This window comes from Mytilus galloprovincialis, chromosome 11 (assembly GCF_965363235.1).
Source record: "Mytilus galloprovincialis chromosome 11, xbMytGall1.hap1.1, whole genome shotgun sequence".
Classification (NCBI taxonomy): Eukaryota; Metazoa; Mollusca; class Bivalvia; order Mytilida; family Mytilidae; genus Mytilus; species Mytilus galloprovincialis.
The window spans coordinates 62,558,210-62,585,664 of NC_134848.1; the positions used below are offsets into that span (position 1 = coordinate 62,558,210).

General features: G+C 31.8%; 1 protein-coding gene across 1 annotated transcript; it reads left to right on the plus strand.

Annotated features, from left to right (window-relative positions):
- On the plus strand, nucleotides 1–27,455 carry LOC143052575 (uncharacterized). Its single transcript, XM_076225635.1, has 12 exons — nucleotides 1–78; nucleotides 2,029–2,090; nucleotides 3,507–3,563; nucleotides 4,108–4,162; nucleotides 5,609–5,700; nucleotides 9,143–9,256; nucleotides 10,259–10,412; nucleotides 11,693–11,872; nucleotides 12,417–12,502; nucleotides 15,830–15,943; nucleotides 17,904–18,005; nucleotides 21,421–27,455. Exons 1-12 carry the CDS (start codon nucleotides 36–38, stop codon nucleotides 21,544–21,546), a joined length of 1,185 nt encoding a protein of 394 aa, XP_076081750.1. The 5' UTR covers nucleotides 1–35; the 3' UTR covers nucleotides 21,547–27,455.

Genomic DNA, 27,455 nt, shown 5'->3' on the forward strand with positions numbered 1-27,455 from the left:
GGTCACATGATCCACATGATTCACAATCTTTAAAAATGGCGGAAGCCAGTGTCCGTCCACGAGTTTTAATCCTGGGTGGTATGAATATTTGACTATAAAACTGATAACAAAATGAAAATAATCCTTACAGTTAACCTACTATTATATATATAAAGACTCAATCAATATTCTCTAAGTATGGCAATCAAAAATGTAAAGTCTGGGCTAAAAAATGGACAAGACATCATATACATGTAGTAGATGTACATGTCATGTATCGTCAGAGCCTCCACCTTTTCTTGGGTAAAAATTGGATGGTTATATAGGGAAAAACTGAAGCATCACTGGAGTCACCCTCCCCTTTAGGTTAGTCAGCCCCCTCCTTTATGAAAAGTTCTGGATCCGCCCTAGTCCAAATAATTATGACGTCTGGCGTCCCAGAAAAAAATTAAAATAGCCTTGCCAGACGTCATAATTATTTGGACTAGATCCGCCCCTGCATAATTTAATACTAGGATACAGAATTTCAGAAATATATATATATATATAAAAAATAAACAGTGGAGGATACAAAAATTTTCAACAGCCCAGGCCTTTTGACTTCCTAAGAGGGCGGCCACCCCTGTCAAATTTTTACCAGATAAAAGGAGGGAGGCTGGGGACTTCAAGACATAAACAAATATTTTTATCTGAGATGGAAGATATTATGAGTGCATTTCTTTCTTACACAAATGATATAAAGGGTTCAGTGCTCACACGTTTAAATTGTTTGTTTCTAACATATGTTTGTAAAGTTTGCATAAACTTTAACAAACTATACACTCGCTAAAAATGTGTCTTCAGTTTGTCGCTTGCTTATACAATCGCTGCATTTCTTTCTAACTTAAACATTTAAGGAATCGTTTAAACAAATTTTTCCCACTAAAAAGAGGTATGTTCATGATTAGTCCGAGATTTGTCTGATGTTAAATGGCTGTTTTGCCAGACAAACTGGGGCTGTGGGATGTCCATGCTCGTCCCATATCAAAAAGTGGATATTTATCCGTCCAAATTAGATGCGCTACCGGTACTTCGTCGCTTCTGGTGCCAACTAATTATATAAATTGGGTATCAATTTGTTTATTTTTCATTTATCTCTTCGTTTATGTAAACTTTACCTACCTGCCACCCTTTATTTTTTCCATATTTAAACAGTTTTCACAGTGACCCATCGATTTCTACATTTTGACTTTCATTTTCATTTCAATTCCAAGGCCGTTAGTTGGCACCAGAAGCGACGAAGTGGCACATCTATCTTGGACGGGCAAATATCCACTCTTTGATATGGGACGACCTCTGACTTCCCGCTGCCCCAGCTTGTCTGGCAAAACAACCGTTGGATGTCAGAGTAATCTCGGACTAGTTCATGATGTTCTTGATTGTCATAACCATGTTAACTCTAAACAAAGACTAAAATTACTCAGTTTAGGTATTGCCCTCATTTCCTTTATTGAGCAGCTACTTCAATAAAATGGCTTTATCATTACTATCGTCATACATTCAAAACGAAGAACTTGCATTAAAGCCTTTAAGAGCACTAGTGGTTAAATAAGTATAAATTAAAGCTTTCATGAATTATCAATACATGGCATTTAGAATCTTCATGTTTTGTTTGGAACTCTTAACCAACTTGTTGCAACTTATTTTCTCTATATTGTGAATTCCTTTTGTCAAAATGTTTGTACTCTTTTGATGTGGTTTATAATACAAGACAATATCAGTGGCGGATCCAGAACTTTTCCTAAGGGGGGGCCCCCGCTGACTGACCTAAGGGGGGGGCCCGCTCCAGTCATGCTTCAATGATTCCCTATATAATCAACCAAATTTTTCCCACAAAAGAGGGGGCCCGGGCCCCCCAGGGCCCCCCCCTGGATCTGCCTATGAATATATTTATTCAAAATCATTTATATTTACTTACAAACTCATTAGTTGCTTAAATAAAGAAGATCGAGAAAAAAAAAATACAGTATTGAGCTTGTTGAGTGATATTATATTTTTTATATGTTGTAGGTACAGGATTTATAGGAAGAAATCTGGTGTCATACTTGGTGAAAAATAATCTCATAAGCAAGGTAGGTATATTATGTACTTAAACTAAACCCTCATTACAAAACTAAATAGATAGAATTTGATTTGTACATTGTGTGCAGAGTTACTTCCCTTATGACACTATCTTTGAGGTCAAAGTGCATAAATTCCTTCATAAATCATGTAAAAAGTAAAATCACAAAAATACTGAACTCAGAGGAAAATCAATTCGGAAAGTCCATAATCACATGGCAAAATCAAATAACAAAACGCATCAAAAACGAATGGACAAGAACTGTCATATTCCTGACTTGCTACAGGCATTTTCAAATGTAGAAAATGGTGGATTGAACCTGGTTTTATAGCTAGCTAAACCTCTCACTTGTATGACAGTCGTATCACATTCCATTATATTGTCACCGATGCTTGTACAAAACAAACAGACACAATAGTCAAAAATGTCAAAAATAAGGGTACAGCAGTAAACATTGTGTTATCATATTAATCACTATAAAAACAACAAATGTAACGAAGAAGCACGAATCAAATTAACATCCTCATTTTGATTATATTATACGATTTTATTTGTCTATGTAAAATGCACCCATCAAGGAAGGAGGGTTTTGAGTACTAGTGTAAAATTAGCCAAATTCAACTAATTATACTGACCACTAGACCTTAGGAAAAGTTGTTTTTTGAACATTGTTTATTTCCTTTAACCTTGCTTAATTCTTCACTACGATCTAGTAAGTCTCTTTCATCAGACTTGTTTGTAAGGTGTGTTTCATGTGGTGAGTCAAATAAGTGGCCAAGGGAAATAACTCAAGCTCATCATTGAAAACCTATCTGTACACCGCAGTCCTAGTGGATTTTGACATTTCCATATGCTATCTCAAACAGCCCACTACTTCCACTCAATTGAAATCTCTGATTTTGCTAAAAATATTTAATAATTATACAAATGCCAATATATTCATAATTAGGTATAAAATGGTTAGTTACAAAATTCAAATTATACATTTGAAAGTATACAACAAAGACTGGATATATAAATTGATGATAGAATAAATCATTGAAATAAAAAAAATGTGTAGAAGTAAACATACTAAATTATTCATCTTGTACAACATGTAAAAATTTAAAACAAATTTTAATACATGTTTATTCATGATATTAAATGCATATGAGATGAAAAGCCAATTACAATGTATTTCCAATTCTAAGTTAATTTAGTTACACAAATGTAATTTGGCGACTTTCTGGCAGAATGCAAACATGTTTCTCTTCTTAAATGTTGCATTTTTTTTTATTATATTATTTTGTCTGTACATAAAAAAAAAGAAGATGTGGTATAATTGCCAATGAGACAACTATCCACAAAAGACCAAAATGACACAGACATTAACAACTATAGTTCACTGTACGTCCTTCATGTATATATGTATATGTAAATTTTGTAGGTGAGAGTAGCTGACAAAGTGCCACCTCCCATGGCATGGCTAAGTCCAAGACACAAGGTTAGTCCAGTATTTACATTTAACTTTTAAAACTACAGACCTGAGTCTAAATTCTATGAAATTTAATTGGATTCTATTTGCCTGAAGAAATAATTTTTTCCTTGTCATATGAAGGAAAAGCTGTATTAAATAATTGTTTAGCATATTAGTCTGAGAATTGCAATAGTTCCATCTTCAATGGCATCCCTAAGTTCTTGTCACATTTAAGGCTAGGCCACACTTTATCATTTTATACCTTTTCAGTATTTTAACACTTTATTCTGTGTTTTCAGTAGACAAAAGGAATAACATTATTAAATAAACAAACTAAATTTTATAAAACATTGATTGTAACAAGGGTCATATTACCTTGGCATTATTTTAATGTTTCTCTGACATTATTTTTTTTCAAATCTATCAATTTCTTGGCTATTTATTGTAATAAGTCAATGTCTCACAATGCAATATGTAATTCGGTAAAAGAAATTTAGAACTAAAAGAAAAAAGGTTTCATCCATATAGAAAATTTACTTGATTAAGTATGATATATATATGTCTTTTGTAGGAGATATTTGCTCTGCCTCAAGTAGAATTCAAACATTCCAATCTTATAAACCCAAGTAAGTAGATTTAATGTACATTTACCATGTAAATATTTTCAATTTTTTTAATTATTATGAAAATGCAACAGGACATGCTTCGCTAAAATACCAACTGGCATTACAAATTTGGCAACATTAATATTAAAATTGAGAATGGAAATGGGGAATGCGTCAAAGAGACAACAACCCGACCATAGAAAAAACAACAGCAGAAGGTCACTAACAGGTCTTCAATGTAGCGAGACATTCCCGCACCCGGAGGTGTCCTTCAGCTGGCCCCTAAACAAATATATACTAGTTCAGTGATAATGAACGCAATACTAATTTCCGAATTGTACACAAGAAACTAAAATTAAAAAAATACAAGACTAACAAAGGCCAGAGGCTCCTGACTTAGGACAGGCGCAAAAATGCGGCGGGGTTAAACATGTTTGTGAGATCTCAACCCTCCCCCTATACCTCTAGCCAATGTAGAAAAGTAAATGCATAACAATACACACATTAAAATTCAATTCATATTAGTATGCAGCTTTTAAAAAAATCACAATATGTAATCATGCATTTGTGTTCAATAATGAATGCACACACAAGTTACAGTAAACAAAAGAGAATATGAGGTAAACACAAAAAAGAAAACACGTAATAAAACAATTCCATAAAAATAAACATGTATACATATAAAGTCTTGATATTGATTTGAAAACAGAATAATTTCAGACTATTTTGAATAAACCAGAAAAAGAGAAAAGATGGAATTGTATAATTGGGGCAATCAAAATCATAATTGAAAGTTAAACAAATGGTCAAAAACAAAAAACAAAATAAAATAGACATAACAGTCCACAAAGCATACCTGCCAACTTTTCAAAATGCCCATGGGGGTTTTATGTGAAAGATGGTTCTTATAGTCCTACGAAACCTTCAAGGGGGCCTTCAAATATATTCTTATGTGGTTATTTGGTTTATTCGTGCTTTAACAAGCTCATAGCCATTGTAATTTAATTGTTTTCTTTAAAATAGTGGACAAAATTGCTCTTACAAAATTTCCACTTGGGAGCCTCCATGGGGGAAATCCCCCGCAAATAGTGACAGTTGGCGGGTATGACAAAGTACTAGTACTACACATAAAACTTAGGATACAGTCCACAAGGTACTACGCATAAAACTTAGGATTTAGGAACGTGAAGGGGGGGGTTCCAACTATATGCTCGCATTCAAATGCATTGATCGTCAAAAAAAAGGGGGGTTCCAACCCCCGGACCCCCACCTGGATCCCCCAATGCAAGTAAAATGTTCCTCAGAAGAACCTATCAAAGTGGTGTTTAGTCGTAAGCCGTGTTTGCAAAAATGATTTAATCACTGAAGTTAAAGGTAAACAGATCATGCAGACATTTTCTTTTAATTGTATTTACTAATTTTTTTTAATTTGATCGTGATGACATTATTTCTGATAATTGATTACAGAGTCAGTAGAGAATGCTTTTGCGGACCCTGATGGAGAGTATGATTATGTGATTAATCTGGCTGCTGAAACGAAATATGGACAGACAGAACCGGTAGGTTTACATCATGTTTAAGAAAAACAATTGAAATATAAAAATAAGAAGATCTGGTAAAATATATATGCTTTCAACAATGAGCAAAACTCCTACTGTATTTTAGGCTATAAAAGGCCCAGATATAAACTAATTAAAAAGATAATAAGTAACACATTAATTCAAAACTGTAATTTAAAATTAAACCAATTATATGACAGACATTAACCAACAACAACCACTGTACTTCAGGCTGAAACTAAATATGGACAAACTGAACCTGTAGGTTTTATTTTATGTTTAATAAAAACAATTGAATTATAAAAAAAAGTATAAAAAGATGTGAAAAGATTGTCAATGAGACAAATATCAACTAGAGACCAAAACACTTAAAAATAACAACTGTAAGTCACCAATGACCGCTTGTGTGCCAATGGCCTTCAGCAATGGAAAAAACGGACACAGTATAGGCGACTGAAAAAGCTGCTGACATGAAAAATATACAACAACTTATGGCAGTCAGGGGTACTACTTATACAAGTAATTTTCATTTACTTGAGGAAATAAAAATAAATATACACATATAAGTTCATTTGTAGGATACTTGTACAAGCGACTTTTATTTACTTATATATTAGGTAAAAAAAAAAAATGGCTTAGTTACGTCCCTTAGACATTAAGATTTTTTTACTTGTATAAGTTAAAAAGTCGTCCTTTCTTCTTTTCTTGAATTCTTAGGATTTCTTTGCTCTAATAGAATTTTGAATTGTCTGCCCTTTGCAGATGTCTTTATTTATCATTTAAGTGTAATTTCATGGACAATGAAAATCCCATTTGTCTGTTATCTTCAGAACACTGACCATTTACAAGCCCCCAAGGGTCAATTTTTGAAGGCTGCACAATCAGTTTCTCTGTTGAATTATTGAGATGAAACATTGAACTCAAATAAAAAATTATGAGCTAAACTGGGAAAAATCAATAAAGGCATGATTTTACATGTCAGAACTTGAAAATTTTTGTGGGATTGTAAGAAAAATTTACTAATACAAGTGATGAGAAAATTAAGGGGAGATTATTCAAACATTATAATTAACTGATATGTGTATATTTTTTTTAAATTCTTCAAGTAAATAAAAATCACTTTAAAAAAAATAATAAATAAATAAAAATCATTTATAACAATATTATTTAAGAAATTCAAATTCAAATGTATGCATGGTAGGACAGAAAAGAATCAACAACTAATGAATTTAAGACTCTTGACCTGGAATAGAAACATAACAAAAGTTCATCGTGATTTTATGATTCTATACAAGATTAGGATTAAAAACCAACTGAAAAACAATAGTCAAACTTTTTAAGGTTTCGTAGCTCTTGAAAACTGATTGGTTGAAATTTTGATGTTGACCAATGAATTATGATCTTTTAAAATGAGTGAAGCATGGTGTAATGGTACTCTGCACTATAAAGTACAAGACTCACTTAGCAATTTTATGAAAACTACACTTTAATGGGCACTGTAATATAAAAAGGTCATGAAAAATTAAGTTCAGACGTTTTTGGGGAAAGACGGCTTCAAGCCGTCAATTCCCTAATGGGGTTGGCCAGAGTATCATTCCCTCACGTCAATCATTTTGTTTTGATAGTTTGGAAACCCCCTCAAAATGTCATACTGAAATTGATGACAAGGAGAACAGATTGACTTTAAACACATTTTTTACACATTTCCCTTCTGTTTCTCATGAAATTATCGTATATTGAGCTTTCCCTTACACTAAATACGTTTCTTTTACAGTCCGTAAAAATCAGTATCTAAATATATCTAACCTAGTGACGTCATTGTTGGAAGGCCACACTACACAGGGATATCCTTTATTCATTATAAAAATCATTCACAGTATTTGTATACTAATTTAAAATCCGTATTTGTTAAATATAAACCTAATGATGTTTGCTGTAGTGTAGATGATTCACACACCAACATGCAATGCTTTAATCTGAGGCTATAATCAGATAGTATGTAGGTCAATTTTCGCGGTAAACAATGTCAATGGGTATACATGAGATTGGGGAGAGAAACGGCAGTTTTCATTGTTTCTGTAAAGTTCTGTTTTTAGAATCTTCCTCCAATTCAGGAGCACCTCAATTGATGAGTAATTTTTTCTCCAATTCAGGAGCACCTCAATTGATGAGTAATTTTACACTAAAGTAAATGTTTCTGAACATTCAAAATGTGACATTTAGTATATGATAAGTAGTTTTCTATATAAAAAAAAATGTGTACCAAAATAATTATTGAAATGGTTAAAAAAAAAATTTAAAAAAATGTTGCTTTTTGTAGTTTATACCTATTGAGATTGGGGAGAGTAACTGCAGTTTTCATTCTTTCTGTAAAGTTATGTTTTTAGAATCTTTCTCCAATTAAGGAGCATCTCAATTGATGAGTAATTACCCACTAAAAATGTCACATTAAGTATATATATGATATAAAGTAGTCATCAATTAAAAAATAATTTTGCGTACCAACATAATTATTGTAGTGGTCATTTTTTTTTCATTTTTTTAAATATTGCTTTTTGTAGTTTAAAGCTATTTATTCATGAATTTTACAGATATATCAAAATGTGGGATCTGGAAACAAACTTCACACAGCTTATCCCTGTGATGAGAGTTGTAACTGGGAACTTTATCAATGGAAAATTAAAACTGAATAGATTTTTCAGTCCTCACTTTCTTGAGAATACTGTCACAAAAAAATGAGAATGGTCTTGGCCTGCCGTTCAGTTGTACATAATTAAAATTCTAAAATATACTGTAGTAGTTGTTAAATTCAATTGAATTTTAGATAATTAACTCCCAACTTTAATCAAATCTTTTGATTTAGAAGGTAAAATTGAGAATGGAAATGGGGAATGTGTCAAAGAGACAACAAACCGACCAAATAAAAAACAACAGCAGAGGGTCACCAACAGGTCTTCAATGTAGCGAGAAATTCCCGCACCTGGAGGCGTCCTTCAGCTGGCCCCATAACAAATATATACTAGTCCAGTGATAATGAATGCCATACTAATTTCCAAATTGTACACAAGAAACTAAAATTAAAATAATACAAGACAAACAAAGGCCAGAGGCTCCTGACTTGGGACAGGCGCAAAAATGCGGCGGTGTTAAACATGTAGGTGTAGATCTCATTGGTCCAAATTGTCTCTATGATGAATTCTTGACTAAGGAAATGAAATAACAATAAACAACAATTAGTTTCATTATTGTCAGCCTTTCTATATGTTCTAGCTGTTCTTTTGCTCATTCTTTGTATGTAGACTATCAAAAGATACCCCCCTAAAAATTGAAACAATGGCCGTCTTTTCCCTCAGAGCTTTTCAGCTCTTTGATTATTATTATTTACAGATATATGAAGAAGGTGTGGTCAAATTAAGTTCTAACGTTTTTATTATATTTACAGGTATATCAAGAAGGCGTGGTCAGTTTAAGTGATAACTGTGCCCAAGAAGCAGCGAGACGTAATATTAAAAGATATATAGAATTTTCTGCTGGTCAGATGAATTCTTCAGAAAAGGTAGGATTGTATTAGGGCTAGTTCATTAAAATAGATGGGGGAGGGTAGAAGGGATTTAAAAAAAAAACCAGCACAAACCGCATCATTTTGAAATAATTTTGCATACTGTGGATTCATTTATTTTCGTGGGTTTTACTTTCCGTGGATTGAGGAAGACTTGCATTATAATGGATGTATGATATCCTGGTTTTGCCAAATGCCGCACACAAAGAATAAAGAAAGTTTGTAATTTGTTGAACATTTGAATTTGTGGTTGACCTGTATCCACGAAAACCACGAAAATTGGTATCCAACAAAAAATAATGAATACACAATACATAAAATGAGCAACTACTAATGTCAAAATATAAAAATGCTCTTGCTACCCTTCCACATGTAATGGTTTAAGCCTTGTAACGATATGAATAACTAAAAGAATAGATGCAGTACCTACAAAGAGATTTTCGTCCTGAATATACATGAACAATTTGCCACTGGACATAAAGCAACAAACAATCAATCATTACAAAAAGATATAGTTTGAATTACTGATTAGAGGGTTTAGTTCATCCTGAAAAGGGCTTTTGAAGGTACACCACAGTTATAAAAAACAACAAATAAACTAACAATATCAACAACAGAATGAACAAATTTAAAAGATTTAAAGAAGAATAGAAAAAAAGGGACAGAAGGTACCTAAGGGACATTTAAACCTTGAATAGTCGTAGAAATACAGATTACACCATGTGACAAAACGGTAAAAGTAAAACAAAGCACATGATTGAGGCCAAAAATAAGATTTGAATTGTTGTATACCTATCCACCTGAAATGCAGCTCACCTGAAAAAAATTATGATGCATTGTTTCATATTTCTATTTTAAACTCATGTTGTAGACAACAAAAATCCCTTCCTTCCTACTCAACCCTACAAGGCATGGATAGACATCAAACAAAGTATCATTTTTTAATGGTGTCCTGTAATGAAGTAATTTTAATCTCATGGTTTTTTTTTGTTTTTACAGAAACCTTGTAAAGAAGACTGCAAATGCTCTCCATGGACCAAACTTGCCAAACACAAATTATTAGTAGAAAATCATCTTCAAAACATTCCAGATCTGAATTTTGTAATTATCCGACCTGCTATAGTGTATGGTATTGGTGATAGAAATAGTTTAAGTAAGTTATAATCACAAAGCATGATGTGGTTATGATACAAAACAAATGCTTTGGTGGTCTCATTGTAGTTTGCCCAGGCACTCAGGAGTTTGTGGTTATGATACAAAAAAACCATGCTTTGGTGGTCTCATTGTAGTTTGCCCAGGCAGTCAGGAGTTTATTGTATAAAATTAATTACAAACGAAAGTGAACCAATCCCTGGTGAGTCTGTAGTACAAAAGAGTCCATAAAGTGGATACCTCGGGTATGCAGGGTCGTTATGATAAAAAACATAAAATGTAGAGAGTATTATTTAATTTTAGTTTCTTGTGTACAATTTGGAAATTAGTATGGCGTTCATTATCACTGAACTAGTATATATTTGTTTAGGGGCCAGTTGAAGGACGCCTCCGGGTGCGGGAATTTCTCGCTACATTGAAGACCTGTTGGTGACCTTCTGCTGTTGTTTTTTTTCTATGGTCGGGTTGTTGTCTCTTTGGCACATTCCCCATTTCCATTCTCAATTTTAGTCTTATAACAACAACACTTTTGGGACTGCTGCAGAAATTTATTTATCAACATGTTATGGTGCCTAGGGCACCATCATCAGGATACACTTTAGGGACGGTGCCCTAGGCACCAAAACATGTCGATCAATAAATTTATGCAGCAGTCCCTAAAGTGTTGTTGTTATAAGACCCTCTACATTGTATAAAATTGTATGCAACCTTTTTCTGAAATAGCAATATTCAGCAATATTAAATAATCAATATTACATACAGTCAAACTTGCAGTTTATATTGGTGGAATAAGCCATTGTGCTACCAATCTTTGGTGTCAATTCTATTCTTCCTCATTGAATATAATTTATTTAGAGAGTATTCTTCAAATTTACTACAAGCCCACAACTTTTTCACAAACTGTATATTATTTACTACCATTATTAAATAAATAAAGAGATGTGGTATGATTGCCAATAAGGCAACTATCCACCATAGTTAAAATGAAGTGGATGTAAGCAAAATAAGGCAATGTAAGGCCTTCAAAACAATTTTTCAAAATATTTATGTAATTCATTGTATTTTAAAAGTGAATAGATATAATATATATATCAATCTAAAAGGCGGTTTTTACAAGGACCCTAAGAAAGGCACTTTTAAATCCTGTAGGTGGGTGTTGAATACAGAGGAAATGCAAGTAACATTCTAAACTTTCCTCTATATGTTTTTTCACCCTTCCTGTGTACTATGTATGTTTAAATGGAACATCCTTTTAAAGCAATTTTCCTTTTATTTTGATAGCTCCTAGATTACTAATCGGTGCTATATACAAATACATCCGACAGAAGATGAAAATGCTTTGGACGAAGGATTTAAAGATGAATACAGTGCATGTAGATGATGTCTGTCGAGCTGTCTGGCATCTTTGTCTGCATGGCCAGAACAGGGAATTGTATAATGTAGTGGATGAAGGCAATACTAGTAAGTACTAGTTCATCCAAGACTTTGAAATTTGATTATTTAATTAGAGCTATTCCATTACAATGTTTGTTGGAGGGTAGAAAGGGAAGTTCAATTGTTGAATGTAGGTCATGGGTCTTTTTTTCAGTATTCGTTTTATTACCTTTATGTAATTTATCTAAAAAATGGTTCTTGGTTGTAGGGATATTTTGAAAGTCCCTTCCTACCCTCCCACATACATTCTAATGGAATAGCCCATATTGAGATTGAAAAAATCTGGTAATCCATGAGTATCTATGTCAATGTATGTAAGAATCAGTTTGTCTAGTTAACATAAACAAAGATATAATTTTTGATATATGGAAATCCCTTTCAATATGTTGAGGTGCCTTCCCCATTCCAGATTATAAGTCTTTCTTGTGAAGTTGTCAATTTATTGAGCACATTTCTACTCATCTAGACATAAACCTTTTAACCTAGACACTCATCTTCTGAAATCATCAGCAACAGCATCCTCCTCATGAATTATTTATTGTACCTAACTGTTGTCAATTTTTTGTTTCAGCCCAAGGAAGGATCAGTGAGTTGGTGTCAGAAATCTTCAGTATTAATTGTTCCTTTGTAGGATCAGCTTTATCCAATATAGCTCAGGTAAATAGTCTCTAGTCTACTACTGTAAACTTGATTACAGTTAAACCTGTATATAAAAGTTGCCCTGTAGATCATTAAAACAGATTTTATAATAGATGTGACATTGAAACAAAGGTTCAAAATGGATAGGAACATTATAGAAGGACTTAGAAGAGGCCTAGGCTATCTGACTTGACAGTTATTTGCTTAATCATGTTAATAGAGGTGACCTTTATAGCAGGTTTTCCTGTAATTTGAAATTTAAACATTACAGCTGTTTTACATAGATCTGATCAACATAAAATAAGGAGATTTTGTATGATCAGAAAAAATCCACCAAATGCCAATGTCCAAATTTGATTGTTTCAAATGTTTTGTGATTTGTTATTTATGAACACAGTGCTGCTATCATCATCGATAATCGGTTAATCTTTTTATTATGGCCCCGCAACAAAGTTGTCGGTGCCATACAGTTTTACCCTTGTCCGAAATTCCGTAATTCTGTAATTCCGAAATTCGGTAATTCTGTAATTCCGAAATTCTGTAATTTCGTAATTCCATCATTCCGTCATTCCGCAACAAACCATTATACGGAGTTTTTTCTAAACACCTTCAAATATTGGGCTGATTTTTGGTTTGTGAGTTAACCATGATGAGTTACAGATCAAGTTTAAGTTTCATACCGCTCTTCTAATTTTTGCCCAAATTAAAGACTTTGGACTTTGCTACATTGTTGTTATGGCCCCGCAACAAAGTTGTCGGTGCCATATAGTTTTACCCTTGTCCAAAATTCCGAATTTTCCGTAATTCAGTAATTCCGCAACAAACCATTATACAGAGTTTTTTTCTAAATGCCTTCAGATATTGGGCTGATTTTTGGTTTGAGTGTAAACCATGATGAGTTACAGATCAAGTTTAAGGTTCGTTTAAGTTTCATACCGCTCCAATAATTTTTGCCGAAATTACGGGCTTTGGACTTTGAAAAATTGTTGAAAATCACAGTTATACAGACTTTTTTCTAAACGCCTTCTGATATTGGACTGATTTTTGATATGCGAGTTAACCATGATGAGTTACAGATCAAATTTTTGCAGAAATTACGGGCTTTGGACTTTAATAAAATGTTGAAAATCACAGTTATACAGACTTTTTTTCTTTAGACCTCCAGATTTTGAGCAGATTTTTGATATGTGAGACCACCATCATGTTTGTGTCTACATGTGTTATTCAAATTGCAGATTTTTCAACTTTTTGGGACACATCTAGTTGTATAAACTGTTGAATGAATCATTATTATACGACCGCAAAAATTGAAAATGTTTTGGTCATATATTGGTATCACGTTGGTGTCGTTGTCTGCGTCGTCGTCGTCCGAATACTTTTAGTTTTGGCACTCCAACTTTAGTAAAAATGAATAGAAATCTTTGAAATTTTAACACAAGGTTTATGACCACAAAAGGAAGGTTGGGATTGATTTTGGGAGTTTTGGTCCTAACAATTTAGGAATTAGGGGCCAAAAAGGGCCCAAATAAGCATTTCTTGGTTTTCGCACTATAACTTTAGTTGAAGTAAATAGAAATCTATGAAATTTTGACACAAGGTTTATGACCACAAAAGGAAGGTTGGGATTGATTTTGAGAGTTTTGGTTCCAACAGTTTAGGAATAAGGGGCCAAAAAAGGGCCTAAATAAGCATTATTCTTGGTTTTCGCACCATAACTTTAGTATAAGTAAATAGAAATCTATGAAATTTAAACACAAGGTTTATGACCATAAAAGGAAGGTTGGGTTTGATTTTGGGAGTTTTGGACCTAACAGTTTAGGAATAAGGGGCCCAAATGGTCCAAAATTGATCTTTGTTTGATTTCATCAAAAATTGAATAATTGGGGTTCTTTGATATGCCAAATCTAATTGTGTATGTAGAGTTTTAATTTTTGGTCCCGTTTTCAAATTGGTCTACATTAAGGTCCAAAGGGTCCAAAATTAAACTTAGTTTGATTTTAACAAAAATTGAATCCTTGGGGTTCTTTGATATGCTGAATCTAAAAATGTACTTAGATTTTTTATTATTGGCCAACTTTTCAAGTTGGTCCAAATCGGGGTCCAAAATTAAACTTTGTTTGATTTCATCAAAAATTGAATAATTGGGGTTCTTTGATATGCCAAATCTAACGGTGTATGTAGATTCTTAATTTTTGGTCCCCTTTTCAAATTGGTCTACATTAAAGTCCAAAGGGTCCAAAATTAAACTAAGTTTGATTTTAACAAAAATTGTATTCTTCGGCTTCTTTGATATGCTGAATCTAAACAAATACTTAGAGTTTTGATTTTGGGCCCAGTTTTCAAGTTGGTTCAAATCAGGATCCAAAATTATTATATTAAGTATTGTGCAATAGCAAGAAATTTTCAATTGCACAGTATTCAGCAATAGCAAGAAATTTTCAATTGCTCAGTATTGCACAATAGCAAGAAATCTTAAATTGCACAGTCATGACAGTATTGTGCAATAGCAAATATTTTCAATTGCACAGTATTGCACAATAGCAAGAAATATCTTATTGCACAATAAATTTTTGCACATTTCAGATTTCACAAATAAAAAGAAAATTTCTTCAAACATTTTTTTGAGAAGATTAATATATTTAACAGCATAGTGAATTGCTCAAAGGCAAATAAAATATTTTAAGTTCATTAGACCACATTCATTCTGTGTCAGAAACCTATGCAGTGTCAACTATTTAATCACAATCCAAATTTAGAGCTGAATCCAGCTTGAAAGTTGTGTCCATACTTGCCCCAACCGTTCAGGGTTCAACCTCTGTGGTCGTATAAAGCTGTGCCCAGCAGAGCATCTGGTTATTAGTGTGAAATTGATTTTTGTTAATTTATTTTTTAGGTTTACATAAAATTAAAAGTTTAAAGAAATAAAAAATTTCTATAGATTTGTATGCAGACTACAGAAACAATTTTTGATATTTCATTTCTGTCCATTGTTAATAAATTGCAATTAAAGAATGCCCATGAAAATTTCTGAATTTATAGTATTTGGATTTTAGAATAATTTAATTTTGGATGTAACGTGTCTTCTGATTGGCTGACGTTATTTTGTTACAAGTCCATAGACATAATTTAGTCATGTGACAATGACGTCATATTTTGTAATATTTTTTCTGTCTATTCGAAATAACATAAAAAATGTGGTGCACACTGTTAAATAACCCGCTACACGCATTATTCAGTGTGCACCACATTTTTTATGTTATTTCTTCATAGACAGAAAAAATATTACAGTCATTCCTTAAATGTTACATTAACCTAAAATTATGTTATTGTATGTTATAATTTAAGGTGAACATGTCTAGTGTAGTAGAAGAAATAAATGATAAACACATGGAACCCTGGGTAGATGCCTGTCAGAAAGACAATATAGAAAACACTCCATTAAATCCATTTATAGATCAGGTTAGTACCCTGTATATAGTTCTGTAGATAACATGGAACCCTGGGTAGATGCCTGTCAGAAAGACAATATAGAAAACACTCCATTGAATCCATTTATAGATCAGGTAAGTACCCTGTATATAGTTCTGTATAGAACATGGAACCCTGGGTAGATGCCTGTCAGAAAGACAATATAGAAAACACTCCATTAAATCCATTTATAGATCAGGTTAGTACCCTGTATATAGTTCTGTAGAGAACATGGAGCCCTGGGTAGATGCCTGTCAGAAAGACAATATAGAAAACACTCCATTAAATCCATTTATAGATCAGGTTAGTACCCTGTATATAGTTCTGTAGAGAACATGGAACCCTGGGTAGATGCCTGTCAGAAAGACAATATAAAAAACACTCCATTAAATCCATTTATAGATCAGGTTAGTACCCTGTATATAGTTCTGTAGAGAACATGGAACCCTGGGTAGATGCCTGTCAGAAAGACAATATAGGAAACACTCCATTAAATCCATTTATAGATCAGGTTAGTACCCTGTATATAGTTCTGTAGAGAACATGGAACCCTGGGTAGATGCCTGTCAGAAAGACAATATAGAAAACACTCCATTAAATCCATTTATAGATCAGGTTAGTACCCTGTATATAGTTCTGTAGATAACATGGAACCCTGGGTAGATGCCTGTCAGAAAGACAATATAGAAAACACTCCATTGAATCCATTTATACATCAGGTAAGTACCCTGTATATAGTTCTGTATAGAACATGGAACCCTGGGTAGATGCCTGTCAGAAAGACAATATAGAAAACACTCCATTAAATCCATTTATAGATCAGGTTAGTACCCTGTATATAGTTCTGTAGATAACATGGAACCCTGGGTAGATGCCTGTCAGAAAGACAATATAGAAAACACTCCATTAAATCCATTTATAGATCAGGTTAGTACCCTGTATATAGTTCTGTAGATAACACATGGAACCCTGGGTAGATGCCTGTCAGAAAGACAATATAGAAAACACTCCATTAAATCAATTTATAGATCAGGATAGTACCCTGTATATAGTTCTGTAGATAACACATGGACCCCTGAGTAGATGATCACGATTTATACCAATTTTAGCATTTTTGCCTTATGTAAAAATCATGATAGATAGTTAGAATCTTAAAAATGGATAAATAATAAACAAGACAAGATCAATGATTAAGTCTTGAAGGAAAAAATTGTTAGATGCATCTTTATTGGAGTTATTAAACTTTAATACATGTCTATTTTTACCGTTTGTTTGCATTTTACCTTTTATGTAAACAATTATAAAAGATAAATAGACAATTTTAATCACAAAACAGATTAATAATCCATGTTTAAAAAAGATTATTACTTGTGTTTGTTAAATACATCAAGTCATTTTCCATTAATTTTCAGCTGATACTGTGAATTCATTTTTATTTGTTGGATACTAATTTCGTTTCGTGTGTATTGGTGAACAAGGAATTTAAATGTTAAGGTGGTACCTAACACTACAGGGAGATAACTCTGTAAATTCAGCTAAACGTTTTAATTACATTGTGTTGTTAAGGGAATATTAAGCTTCTCAATGATCAAAATTAGTGTTTGTCAAACTGCTATATAACCAGTGTATTTTTTCTGATAAATTGGTTGGTTCAATTTTTTTTAAGATTTTTATATTTTTGTCAAAGGGTCAAAGTAAATAATTTGTCAAAATTTTATGAAAATTAAACGAGCCAAATAAATTTTAGTGAAGGTGTTGGTTACCACCTTAACACATTACAAATTAAATATAGGCTTGAATTTGAGACATTGGCAAAGCCACAAAATCAAATATCCATGAATATGCAAGTTTTCCCCAATGCATCAAAAAATGTGTACCCACAATTGAACAAAAATAATTGAATCCACTTCTTTCTTTGTATACCATTAAACTATTTATTGTTCTTTTCTAGGAACTACTCTACAATAAACATGTTAACTTAGATGGCTCCAAGTTAAAACAGACTGGGTTCCAGTATAACATTCCAGAACTTAAAACAGATCACTTAAAAGAGGTAAGATCAAGTAAATTGATAGCATTATTCTGTTATTAAACCACTGTTAACATAGTTTTTTGTTTTTTGTTTGTTTAGGGGGGGGGGGGGGGTATATAGGAATCACCCTGACCTCCCTCTGTCTGTGCATTTTAACTCCTCTTTGAAGGACAGACTGATATTGATGAAAATCTAACTTGAGGAGGTATGCCAGTTTTCTTGCCAAAGGTGTGGGCTCCCTTCAGGCACTCAGGTTTTCTCTACCACTTGCGGCGGGGGTATCATCAGTGAGCAGTAGCTCGCAGTTTCACTTGTTATACTTGTAATATTTGATTTGATTTTTCCTAGTTTATAGATTTTTCCTCAATAAAACAAGAAATTTCTCATGTAGACTGACACTTCTCTCTTTTCAATTACCAATAATGTTCCATGTGTTAAGTAGGTTTAGACTCTTAATAACAACTCCTTTGAGATATTTTAAAAATAAAAGTCATCTATATCTTGAATAATGTGGTGTTAGTAAACATAGTGTAGCTACTGAAACTAGCCTGTCAATGCCAAGGTGAACAAATCCCACACTTAACAGGTTTGCTGGACTCTAATCTTAATTGACTAGGATTGTCAGTTTTTCAATCGAAGTTCGTGCAAGCAGTTTCCTCAACCAATATAAACTTCCCGCCACCAAAATGGCATATAAGTACTGAAAGTGGTGTTGAACATCACTCAATTAAGAACTAGGAACTTGGAAAGATCTAGTAAATGATATACAAATGTCTACATTTCAAATAGGAAACAAAAGAAATAAATGCTTCGTTGCTTTATGAAATCTCACAAGGCATTTGATAATAAATAAGACTTCTTCAGAGTTATGTCCCTTAAAAGACAAATTAACTGCTTTTAGTTTCTTTTTATTATCAACTTTTCCAGTTATTTGAAAAAGAAACAAAACTACTAACCCCTATGTGTTCTATTTTAATAAGCCATGTCGGCCATCTTGGTTGAAGTTATTTGCTTCAAAAATAACTATTAAATGATGCCCTTCACTGATTAGCAGATAATGTACATGTTTTAAGGTAGTTAAAGGTCGATTTGAAGAGCAAAAAAAAAAATTAAATGTCATGCAAAGGAAACAATATATGTTATGAACAATGATGAAATATCTTGATTCTTGACACCTGAATCAGACATAACAGGAAAATTTTCCTATTGTATGGACATCATCAATGCTGATTGGAAAATCGAAAATTGAATATGATTGAAGCATTGTTACTCTTGTCCATCAACACTGCAGTGGAAGAATGCAATATGATTGAAATTATACACACTATACTTCCAATTTTTCCATTAGTGATTTCAGATCATTTTGATTGAAATTGAGTGTCTTATCTCAAAATACGATGTTTTCTTCATTTTTTTTCGATATTGCATATTTCACATTCTTCTTTACATGCTTTGTTGTGACTGTTGCTAGTCATATTTTTATACGACCGCAAAACAATTTTGCGGTATTATATTGGTATGACGTTGGCGTCGTCGTCCAAAGACACATTGGTTTTCGCACTATAACTTTAGTTTAAGTAAATAAAAATCTATGAAATTTAAACACAAGGTTTATGACCACTAAAGGAAGGTTGGGATTGATTTTGGGAGTTTTGGTCCTAACAGTTTAGGAATAAAGGGCCAAAAAAATAAGCATTTTTCTTGGTTTTTGCACAATAACTTTAGTATAAGTGAATAGAAATCTATGAAATTTAAATACAAGGTCTATGAACACAAAAGGAAGGTTGGGCTTGATTTTAGGAGTTTTGGTCCCAACAGTTTAGGAATAAGGGGCAAAAAAGGGGCCCAAATAAGCATTTTTCTTGGTTTTGGCACCATAACTTTAGTATAAGTCAATAGAAATCTATGTAATTTAAACACAAGGTTTATGACCATAAAAGGAAGGTTGGAATTGATTTTTGGAGTTTTGGTCCCAATAGTTTCGGAATTAGGGTCCCAAAGGGTCCCAAAATTAAACTTTGTTTGATTTCATCAAAAATTGAATAATTGGGGTTCTTTGATATGCCGATTCTAACTGTGTATGTACAATCTTAATTATTGGTCTTGTTTTGAAATTGGTCTACATTAAGGTCCAAAGTGTCCAAAATTAAACTTAGTTTGATTTTAACAAAAATTTAATTTTTGGGGTTCTTTGATATGCTGAATCTAACATGTACTTAGATTTTTGATTATGGGCCCAGTTTTCAAGTTGGTCCAAATCAGGGTCCAAAATTAAACTTTGTTTGATTTCAACAAAAATTGAATTCTTGGGGTTCTTTGATATGCTGAATCTTAACATGTACTGAGGTTTTTGATCTTGGGCCCAGTTTTAAAGTTGGTCCAAATTGGGGTCCAAAATTAAACTTTGTTTGATTTAAAAAAAAATTGAATCCTTGGGGTTCTTTGATATGCTGAATCTTAACATGTACTGAGGTTTTTGATCTTGGGCCCAGTTTTAAAGTTGGTCCAAATTGGGGTCCAAAATTAAACTTTGTTTGATTTAAAAAAAAATTGAATTCTTGGGGTTCTTTGATATACTGAATCTTAACATGTACTGAGGTTTTTGATCTTGGGCCCAGTTTTAAAGTTGGTCCAAATTGGGGTCCAAAATTAAACTTTGTTTGATTTAAAAAAAAATTGAATCCTTGGGGTTCTTTGATATGCTGAATCTAAACATGTAATAAGATTTTTGCTTATGAGGTCAGTTTTCAAGTTGGTCCAAATCGTGGTCCAAAATTAAACTTTGTTGATATCAACAAAAATTGAATCTTGATATGCTGAATCTAAACATGTATTTAGATTTTTGATTTTAGGCCCAGTTTTCAAGTTGGTCCAAATAGGGGTCTAAAATTAAACTTTGTTTGATTTGAATAAAAATTGAATATATTGGGTTCTTTGATATATGCTGAATCTAACCATGTATTTAGATTTTTGATATTTGGGCCCTGTTATCAAATTGGTCCACATTGAGGTCTAAAGGGTCCAAAATTGAACTTTACTTGATTTCATCAAAAATTGAATTCTTGGGGTTTTTTGATATGCTGAATCTAACCATGTATTTAGATTTTGGATATTGGACCATAATAGGTAAATGTCCAATTTAAAATTTTTAAGTTTAAGTTCTTAGACCACATTCATTCTGTGTCAGAAACCTATGTTGTGTCAACTATTTAATCACAATCCAAATTCAGAGCTGTATCAAGCTTGAATGTTGTGTCCATACTAGCCCCAACTGTTCAGGGTTCGAACTCTGCGGTCGTATAAAGCTGCGCCCTTCGGAGCATCTGGTTTTTAGTGATTTCATTAACCTCCCATTGTACTATGATGTCAGTTAAGTTCATATCTCTTTGGTTAGCTACAAGCGATGGTTCTGGAAATATTTATTATTTATTTTCAGATGTTAGAAGATTTTCTCCAGATGAAACTGTTCCCATTGTCACTGTTGTCTGGTGATGTAGTATGGTCAGGTGAAGAGAAGTCATTAGAATTTGAAGATGGGGCAGAAGAAGAGGAGAAATCTTAATGTTTATAACTTTAGCTCAAGTGTTATGATATTCTATAATTTTTGGGATTTTGGAAAATTATTAATGTTTAAACGTCAGATATTTTACTCTAAAACAGAAAGATTATAGACACATTTAAACAACATGAAACAGATAACACAGATTTGTTTTGTCAAATGATTTCGGGGTTTGCAAAGTTTACATTGTTTCAAGCAATAAGAAATTATACTCATAATTTTTTGGGCTTTTAGAAGATGTTGCTCAACACTAATTTGGAAAGATATATGTAAAAGAATTTTTTATTGACAATCTGCTATAAATGTGTATTAGTCATATTAGGATTGAATCCTTGGTATTTGGCTTTTATCATTTGAGCTGCGTCGGATAGAAATGGACCTTATGCAAGTGCATGTACACATATACATATCTAAGACTTTAATCGATTTTGGAATAACTAAGATATAAAAGCTGCATTTTGGTCCGTTTAAAAGGATTGTCTTCTTATGAAAACCTACTTTTGGAACAATTACAGACTTTCTGTAGAAATTATTTTAACCCAAAATAGGTTAACAGAGGTATTGATTTCGTTTGCATAAGGTCGATTTCTATCCAACGCAGCTCATTTCTTATGAATAATTCAACTCCTTTCAGGATTATCTTTAAAAGAGATCTAGATTTTCATTTTGAACTCTGCCTATAGCCATGGCCATCTATATAATACTACAAAATAACTTGTTTCTCAGTAACTAAAAAATATATGCCTTGAAAAAATTTGTAGCTACACATATTTTTACAAACACATCAAGAAAAATTTAATTCTTTTAGATGTTTTCCAAAAACAAAATAGACCAATGTAGGAGATACCTTGAAAAAGTTTTTACCTCTCATCTATGTTAGGCTTTAAGAAGAGGGAACTGGTCAATTATTAACACCTTTACCAAAATTGACAATGGATAGATTGATGCAAATATATTAAAGCTTTAGAAGATTTAGTTTAGTGTTCAATGTTCACTCTTAGGAGTATAAATGTAGAAACACAATAATTTTTAGTCTTATAATGTTCAACAAAAATTAAGTGGCCAAGATAGTGTGGACCATTAAATGGCTAACATAGTATGGACCATTAAGTGGCCATGGTAGTGAGGACCATTAGAAGGCCAAGAAAATTGTAGACGACTAGATGGCTACAGTAATGTCTTTTTATATACCATATATACCATTCATGCCATTAGATGGCCAAGGCTAAGAAGACATTTTTCATTCTTTTCAGCCCATTTTTAAACTGAATTTTATATTATTCTCTTCTGATTGTTATTTTCTCTTTTCATAATCTCATTTACATCAACAGAATTAATTAGAAAATTGTGTGTTGAAGTAAATTCCCCATTTCAGAATCAAAATGACATTGGCTGATTTCTTTATTCAAACCCAAAAATGTATATCACCTTATTGGTTGAACTTGCATTTTTCATGCCCTGGATAGCCAACAACAACATTTTAGTGTTTGGTTTTGAAAAATTTACCCACAATGCACTAGATTGTGATTCACAGGAGAAAGTGGGAACAAGAGTTTGTTACATGTTGCGTTTTACATTTAAGTTGTTTATATTTACAATATAATTTATTATATAACTATAGAATGCCTAGCTATTATATATGATATGAGTGAACTATTGGATAACTATAACAGGGGTTCATAATTTAGTTCAGGAGTGACAGGTTCTGAACTTTTTAGTTTACCAATCTATGGTCAGGTGTTTAAGATTACTCTTAGCTTGTTTAGGCATTGATGATCCAGGACGTTTGTTTTTGAGAATAAAAACTCCTGAATTCCATTGATTTGTACCTCTGTGTAAATTATCAATATGTCAATGTACTGACAGATATAATGCTATATATTACTGTTCAGGTGGATTTTGAATTTTCCACCTGTGCACAAAAGGTGTGTCTCTGTGGCTTCATGTTGACAAAATGTTCTGCCCGCCCTGTTCAGAAAATTTACTGTTTCTTTTTTTGGGTATGAAGATATAAAACTACATTCCAATAATGTGATCTAAAAGGCATTTATTTTCAACACTGGTATGAGATAGAAGATGTGATCTAGAAATTCACAAGGATCATGATTAAGAAAGGTTATAATATCTACTTATGTAGTAATCAGTATATGTTTTGTTCAGATATTGTTTTTTATCATTTTATATAGTTTTATACATGTTTTATTATTGCTCAATTTGTTATGTTTGTGTTAAATGTTATTAACAGATCATATCATGGAGTTTCCAACAAGAAATAAGGAGTTTATATATATATATATGTTTGTGTATGTTACTAGTGAGGTTTTTTCATGTCAACTTTTAACAGATATCATATGGTTAAAGGAAAAAGATCCATCTGTTCATAGTCAGATTTGCAAAGGGTTCAAATAATTTTCAATAAAAAGAGACAAATAATTGAATAGTCAACAGTGTTTGTATTTTTTATAAGCAAACTGTTTTATGATAATTGTCTAGTTACCCATCAAGCTTCAATTCCAACTGAAATCTACAAATACAAAAACTAAATACAACAGAAATCCAATTTAAACAGAGGTTTAATAAAATATTTAGTTGTCTAAGTGAAGGTTATTATGCTAACGCTGCTGATGTATTTGCCTAATTTAGCTTAGATATACCAGAATGTGCAATCAGGCCATAGGGAAATGTTTTAATGTAAAGACAATCTTGTTTATAAATCCCTTTGTATCATATGGCAATCATATTTAGTATATCATGTTTTTAAATAAATTGTGTTAAAAATTAGCATTAATAAAGTCGCAATGTCTCCCCAATAAATTGAAGGTAAAACAAGTGTAGACTAAAGAAATTATACTCTTACTTGCCCAGTCTTCTTAAATATTTGACAGTAAGCAGTTGTATTTTGGATATTTTTTATATTGCCTTTACACTCATTTCAATATTTAAAATAAATGTTACTAAAGCTTTTTCTTAAAAGACCAAATTTGACATTGTTTGCCATTTTGAGATTAACCGCAATATTATTCAATACTAAAATGTATGAATAAATTGTAAAATTTTGAAAAATTAACGGACAAATATTTTAAAAAGGGACAAACAAGTCTGAATAAAGCAGGCAAATATAAATGTTTAAACAACTGTAAAAGGCAATTTTTTTATATACACACCAATCATATCAAATCTCACACATATGTGTATAACAACATATTGAAGCCATATCTCTTTCATATTACACAATTTTGTAAAAACAGATATTGAAGTCAGATCTCTTTCATATCAAACAAATTACCTCCTGGTAGAGTCAGTGATTTTTATATGCTGTCTTTTTCATTGATGTTTATGACCGCTAACTTGTTTGAATACTTTACCATTAATATCTCATCAAATGACTTTTTTAACAGTATGCATCCACCCTTGTTACATATTTTATTTTATGAAATTTATATATCAAGTGGCATTACTTACTTAATATTTACATAATATTTTGACATTATGCTTAGTATGTTTATATTGTATTAAGCTGTTATATATTCCACTTATTTTTAAATTGTTTTATGCCATTATGCCAGACATGTTTATATATTGTAATAGGCCAAAAAAAACTAAGTATCTGTGTATACTACTAATGAGGGAATTTTTATTTATAGCAAAGTATGAAGAAGTCATCACAAATTAAATCAGTTAATGCAAAACATATTTGAAGAAAAAGTTAATAGACAAATGAAACATTTATAGATGAAGCTTTTAAAAAAAAACATATATGGTTAATCACATATTTGCCATTGTAGTTTTAACATCACAAGAAAAATAAATGTTGTTTGCATTTTTAATATTTCTGAAAGTAGACATTGATACATATTCTATTGATTATTCAATTAGATTTTACATGAGTGTTGAAGTTATTAGCTATGCTTATTTAAGATAATATTATACATATTGTTCAAGCCATTCCTGTGATTGACGTAATAAGATTGTTGTTATTTGTCGTACTGTCATTCCTGTTTCTCAGTAGTGAATCAATATGAGTACTAACCTGCGTTTCATAGTAAATCTAAAATGTATCAAAGTTTACAGAATTGTTTATGTCACCTGAGAAGAATTTTTAGTGGATGTTTTTTTGTAAAACATGGACCTCATATCAAACTTAAGGGGGTAGACCTTGGTTCAGGGAGATAACTCTGTAAATCAGTTATGCGTTTGTAAAAGTCAAGTTCATCAATGTATTTTAAGCATTTACCTGAAACAGATTAAAATAATCTATGTAACCTAGAAGCTTAGAATAAATTTTTGAAAATGGTTGACAAAAACGTACTGATGATTTTAAGAGTTATTTCCTTTAACCTAGGTCTACCTCCTTAAGCTGGGGCTCTATAAAATGTCTGGAAAATGGACCAATTTGATTTTTAGGACTTGCCAAACTTTTGAGAAATGTTGATTTGCCTCACTGAGAGTCTTCTGAGAACTCTAGTTATCATTTATTCAAAATGAACCAAATCTGTATTCATTGTATAATTAAGCAAATGAATTTGTAAAAAATGACAAAAGATATTTTCAGAAAAGTCAATGAAAATTTAACAATCAAACTGATGATGCCAAAAGTCATATTTGACTGGTTGGCTTGGAATGAGTTTAATGTGTAGAATATTGTGATAGGTTCCATAGAATAACTTATCTTGTGAGCTAGTATGTTTCCAATTCCAACTTCACATTGTCTGTTTAAGGTGGTACCTAAGACTACAGGGAGATATATCTGTAAAGTCATCTAAACGTATTGATTATGTTGTGTTGTAAAGGGAATATTAAGCTTCTCAATGATCAAAATTGGTGTTTGTCAATCTGCTATATAACCAGTGTAATTTTTCTGATAAAATGGTTGGTTCAAAATTTTTGAAATTTATATATTTTTGTTAAAGGGTCAAAATAAATACTTTGTCAAAATTTTATGAAAATTAAACAAGCCAAATTAATTTTAGTGAAAGTGTTGTGTACCACCTTAAAGCAAAGTGTCATATGATAATACCTCATTAACATATCTTTCTGAAAATGCATTGAAATTACCTGCAAGAATTTAAACAATCAGATATCTTTAAACATGTCTTTCAGGCACAGATGCATATCCATTTTGAAATTTGTTTAGAAATATTTACACTGTGGGAGTATATAAATATTTTATATGTTCTGTTAAAAACTGGGTTTATAATTTTGTACACCAGATGTGTTTTGAGAATTCATCTTGTATTTTTACAAGAGTAAATTAATACACAATATACAAGTAATAAATAATTGGGATTAGGTAATAAGAGCAGTGCTCTCAATGAATTTGTCTCCCTGAAATTCCAATTTACATATAAAGTGTCAATTATTTTGATTTTTTATTTAATATATTACTGATTGATATCTTCGAAAAATTAAAATGTAAGGATTGAAAGCCTATATTACAATGAGAATATTAGAAAAAGGTTGTCATCTAGAGGTGTTATCAAAAGTAAATTATGATATGTAACAAGTACTTAACATACAATTAGAATAGAAAATAATCTTGCTTAATTGTAGAAAATTGCATCAGCATTAGCTTTTGTAGATGATGTAGAATGCATAATTATATCCATTTAAATTCTATAAGTCAGCAATAAACTGTGTCATGTTTTGCTGCTTTTAAAGTGTTGTTTCCTTTCTGAGAAATCCCCTTAATTTTTTTATAACTGATATTCTATTTTAACTTACAAGCAAAAAGCTGTCGATGCAGAGCTATGAGTTTGATAAATCATATTTTAGACATTTATAAATTGTGTGCTTCCATTTTATATGTTGTGTCTTTATAATTATGTAAGAGCATTTTATATCATTTTATATTGTTCACATATGCAAAATGTGTATGCTATTGTTGGTTATTAAAATACAACATAAAATTGCAA

Coding starts and splice junctions, on each gene's coding strand:
- LOC143052575 (XM_076225635.1), top strand. CDS start 36: ATGGCGGAAGCCAGTGTCCGTCCACGAGTTTTAATCCTGGGTG. Junction 79..2,028: donor ACGAGTTTTAATCCTGGGTG/GTATGAATATTT, acceptor TATATGTTGTAG/GTACAGGATTTATAGGAAGA. Junction 15,944..17,903: donor TAAATCCATTTATAGATCAG/GTTAGTACCCTG, acceptor GTTCTTTTCTAG/GAACTACTCTACAATAAACA.